Raw genomic sequence first — 4455 nt, forward strand, 5'->3', positions numbered from 1 at the left:
TCGTGTTCTGCAGGATTATAAATTTGCAGGCCCATAATTTTGCATAACACGCCATAATATAATATGTGTGTATAATACTATTTTCTCTTTCATTTTTAAATTATTTTATGAGGAATTGAAGGTAAAGTGTTAAAAGTAGGGCTGTTAAAAATGAGGTAGAAACACTGATGCAGTCGACTTCACCTAAAGTTGATGATAATTGAGAGCGTTTAGATGATTTGACTAAATTTTTATTTAACGATTTTCAACTATCAACTTCACATAAAATCGACTGCATATGGGTTTCTACCTAAAAATGAATTAAAAACATCGGTTCAACTCATTTATTTATTTAAATAGATAAATTTTATTTATAAAATTAAATCTATTTAAATTTTGAGTTAAATAGACTAAGTCTAATTAATCCAATTGAGTCTTTTGAAATAAATTCAATTAAATTACTAATATCTTTTTTTCAATATTACTTAATTTTTTGAAATGACTTTTTATTCTAATTTAAAACTACAAATTTTAAATTTTAAAATAAAAATTAAAAGAATAATTTTAATTAAAATTAATTAATATTAATTAATTTAAAATTAAATTTCTATACTCGTACTTTTCCAATTAAATAGGCCATTGCCCATTGGTATATATGTGAAAGCCGCCTAGAAAATACTGAAATGGTATACATGCATCTTTCTCTTAATATTTAGGTAGAGACTACTCTATATAGAGTACTTACTATTTTAGTGATTAGGATTAGTAACTAATACAAGGCAAATAATGTACAGTCTTGAATATTGTTGCGAGAATATTCCTTGCAATTTGGGTTTTTTTTTTTTTTGCCTTTTTCTCCTTTTTTATTGTGTTGGGTTGTTTTATTAATAAAGAATATTTTAGCTACGAACACCAAAGTGAAATTAAAGCAAGTAAATGCCACTATATTTTAAGTATTTTTGTGTTTATTTGTTAGTTTTTTTATAGTCTGCCATGGACTTTGTCCTCATATGCTCTGATATTGATGATAACCTCACTTGTTAAAGCTAAGCATCTCTATTATATATATATATATATATATTAAGTTGGTTAACCGCCTTTTCTTGGGTTAATTAATGAGTTTTATTTATTTTCAGGTATTAATAGTGTAGTAAAATTTTATATAGATATAAATTTTATATTCTTACATTAGTAAAATTAAATATTTTTAAATATATTACTTAAAATATCATGTAAACGTATGTATTTAATTGAATACAACAACAAAGCTTTGTCTCATTAATTAGAGTCGACTACATGAATTAAACGGTGCCACTGAACTCTATCATGTATTATATTTATAAAGAAACAGTTTACATATATATCTTATTTGACCACTTCATGAATGGTTTTTTTAGGTCTTTCTCTACCTTTCACTCTTTGTCCATCATTTATCTCATCCACCCTCCTGACTGGGTGTTTTGTCGGTCTTCTTCTCACATGTCCAAATCACCTGAAACATGATTCTATTATCTTTTCCACAATGGGTGCTACTCCAACTCTCTCCCTTATATATTCGTTCCTTATTTTATCCAATATCGTATGACCGCTCATCCATCTCAACATCTTCATCTCTGCCACATTTAGCTTATTATGTTCGTACTCATCTTTGACCGCCCAACACTCCATACCATAAAGCATAGCCGGTCTTATAGCAGTGCGATAGAATTTACTTTTAAGTTTTAAATGCACTTTTTTGTCACATATAAAACTAGATGCACTCCACTATTTTGACTAACCTGCTTGGATCCTATGATTTACATCTTATTCAATCTCTTTATTATTCTGTATGATGCACCCAAGATACTTAAAACTTTTAACTTTTCATAGGGTATTTTCTCCAATCTTCACCTTTATATTAGGGTTTTTCCTTCTCAAATCGAACTTCCATTCCATATATTCTGTCTTGCTACAGCTTATGCGCAAACCATACACTTCTAGAGCTTCTCTCCATAAGTCTAACTTCTTATTTATTATGTCTTTCCTTGACTTTCCCATAAGGACGATATCATCGGCAAAAAATATGCACTATGGCACAGGTTCTTGGATGTGTTCTGTGAGTATTTCCAAGACTAATGTGAGAAAAGGTATGGACTTATTAAGGATGATCCCTGGTGTAATCGTATACCAATAGAAAAATCCTCTGTCACACCACCTCGAGTCTTTACACTAGTTGTGGCTCTATCATACATGTCTTTAATTGCACGAATATATACTATTCTTACTCTTTTCTTTACTAAAACTTTCTTTAAAACTTCCTTTGGCACCCTATCGTACACTTTAATGTATAAAAATCTTTACACTATTAATTGATAAAATTTAAACTCTTAAATTTTTATAGTGTGAAAGTAGATTAAGTGAACTAACAAGCTATAATTTAAATAGCATAGTCTCTCCATACTCATCTAGACATCGCGGATTCGAGTGATTAAGTGAGGTATTTATAATAATGTAGTTAGGTAGCCAAACCTAGGGCTGCACATGGATCGGATAATATCTGCATATCCGCGGTAATTATTCGCATCCGATCCGAATTTTATGGATCGGATGCGCACTGTGGTCGGATCGGATTGCGGATTCGGCAGTAATATCCGCGAATCCGATCCGCAAATCCGCATATCCGCACATCACATATAAATAGCATAGTTTAAGAAAGTAAACCCTAATGTGATATGGATTTTATTGTATTATTTTATGAATTTTATGATATTTTGTTTTTAATTTTTTATGTTGTACTTCAATTTAGAATAATTAAACTTAAATCTTGTGTTATTATTTTGTTTTTGTTATTCAAGAGAACTATTATTGATAATATTTTAGGAGTAAATAGGTTTAAACAGATAAACAATGAATTTTTTTGATATTTTTTTGTAAAAATAGGCAAACAAAATCTTAAAATAATTTTTTTTTAAATTATGTGGATATACCCGATATCCGATCCAATCCGCAAGTATGCAAATCGGATCGGATCAGATCCGGCCTAAAAAATGCGGATATCGTATCCGATCCGATCCGATAAGTACAGTGCGGATCGGATAGAATTTTAGGCTATATCCGATCCGTGTGCAACCCTAGCCAAACCTAGTTTGGAAATACCTTGATCAATTTTTTGTTTGTTGCGTTAATAAATTAGTTTATAATATATTTGAGCTTTATAAATAAAAAAAGAGCTTTAATTTAATTTTCAATAGTGTGTAACGAAGTGTCAATTTTGTTCTTGTTAGAAATGTGGTCCCTCATCTCTATAATTCATTGTGATAGGTATTTTAGATGTTTGTAACGTGAGTAATACAAATATCGTTTTTTATTTATTAGTTTATATTTCTAAGTTTCAACTTTCAATATTGTGGAACGGAGTGTCGATTTTCAATTTTGTTCTTGTTAGAAATGTGGCCCCTCATCTCTATATAATTCACTGCGATAGGTATTTTAGATGTTTGTAACGTGAGTAATACAAATTAAATATTATTTTTATTTATTAGTTTATATTTTTAAGGAAATTGTTGAGTCAATCTTTTTAACGTGTGGATAAATAAAATTGTTGAGTAAATTTTTTTCTTGTGGCATAAGAAAATCAAGTAGAAGGTAGAATAATTTTTTTATTCAATTTTAATTTATTTTTAATGTAAACAAGTAAAATTGAGTGAATCTCTTTTTTATTATATCAAAAAATTAAATAAAAGATAAAAAAATTATTTAATTTCAATTTATTATTTTAAAATTTTTATTTATTCTTTTTATTCAATTTCAATTATTATGTTTTTGTTTTTTTGCGTTAGTTCTTTGTCACATTGTAAACGGGATTCATATGTATATATATTTAATAGTTATCCTAAGTAAACCTAACATATTAACGAAATGTAACAAGTCTTGTATTGGTTCGTATATAATTCTAGAAAATTGGAAATTGTGTTAACAAAAGTTTCTTCAATTTAGTCAAAGCAAACGCGTATCTCATGTTTGAAAAATGAGGGCCACCTTATTATTAATTAATTAATCCAACTTTCTTAATTTTCATAACTTGTATGTAGCACCCTATAAATATGAGATAGCTACATCTTGATCATTGCCACATAACAACACATCAAAGGAGAGAAAAAAAAATTGTTGTTCAAATGGAAAAGTTTTCAGCGAAGGTTTTCATTTGCAGTTTATTTGCAGCACTTATTTTGCTATCTTCCCCGGCAAGGTCCCAAGAAGTTGGTAAGTACTTAATTATTATATTAATTACCATGCATGCATATATTAATTGATTAATTGTGAGTTCAAGATTTATATATACATATATATGTTCAGTTTTTTTTAATGATTTTTAATGTCTTCTCCTAATGAGGACGTTTGCCGGCCTTACAGTTTTATTTTTTGTACTTTTTTTAATATTTTCTGTTTTTAAAGTTTTTATAAAATAAAAAATAAAAAAATAAAAAATTATTATTT

General features: G+C 28.2%; 1 protein-coding gene across 1 annotated transcript in view; it reads left to right on the forward strand.

Annotated features, from left to right (window-relative positions):
* The first annotated feature begins 4098 nt into the window (after window positions 1-4098).
* The window catches only part of LOC107476982 (alpha carbonic anhydrase 7), a 31752-nt gene continuing 31395 nt past the window's right edge, over window positions 4099-4455 (forward strand). Inside the window, exon 1 of the mRNA XM_052259475.1 lies at window positions 4099-4221. Within this exon, the coding sequence (XP_052115435.1) occupies window positions 4134-4221 (88 nt within the window). The 5' untranslated portion in view covers window positions 4099-4133. The remainder of the gene's footprint in view (window positions 4222-4455) is intronic.

Source organism: Arachis duranensis, chromosome 3 (assembly GCF_000817695.3).
Source record: "Arachis duranensis cultivar V14167 chromosome 3, aradu.V14167.gnm2.J7QH, whole genome shotgun sequence".
In the NCBI taxonomy this organism is placed as follows: Eukaryota; Viridiplantae; Streptophyta; class Magnoliopsida; order Fabales; family Fabaceae; genus Arachis; species Arachis duranensis.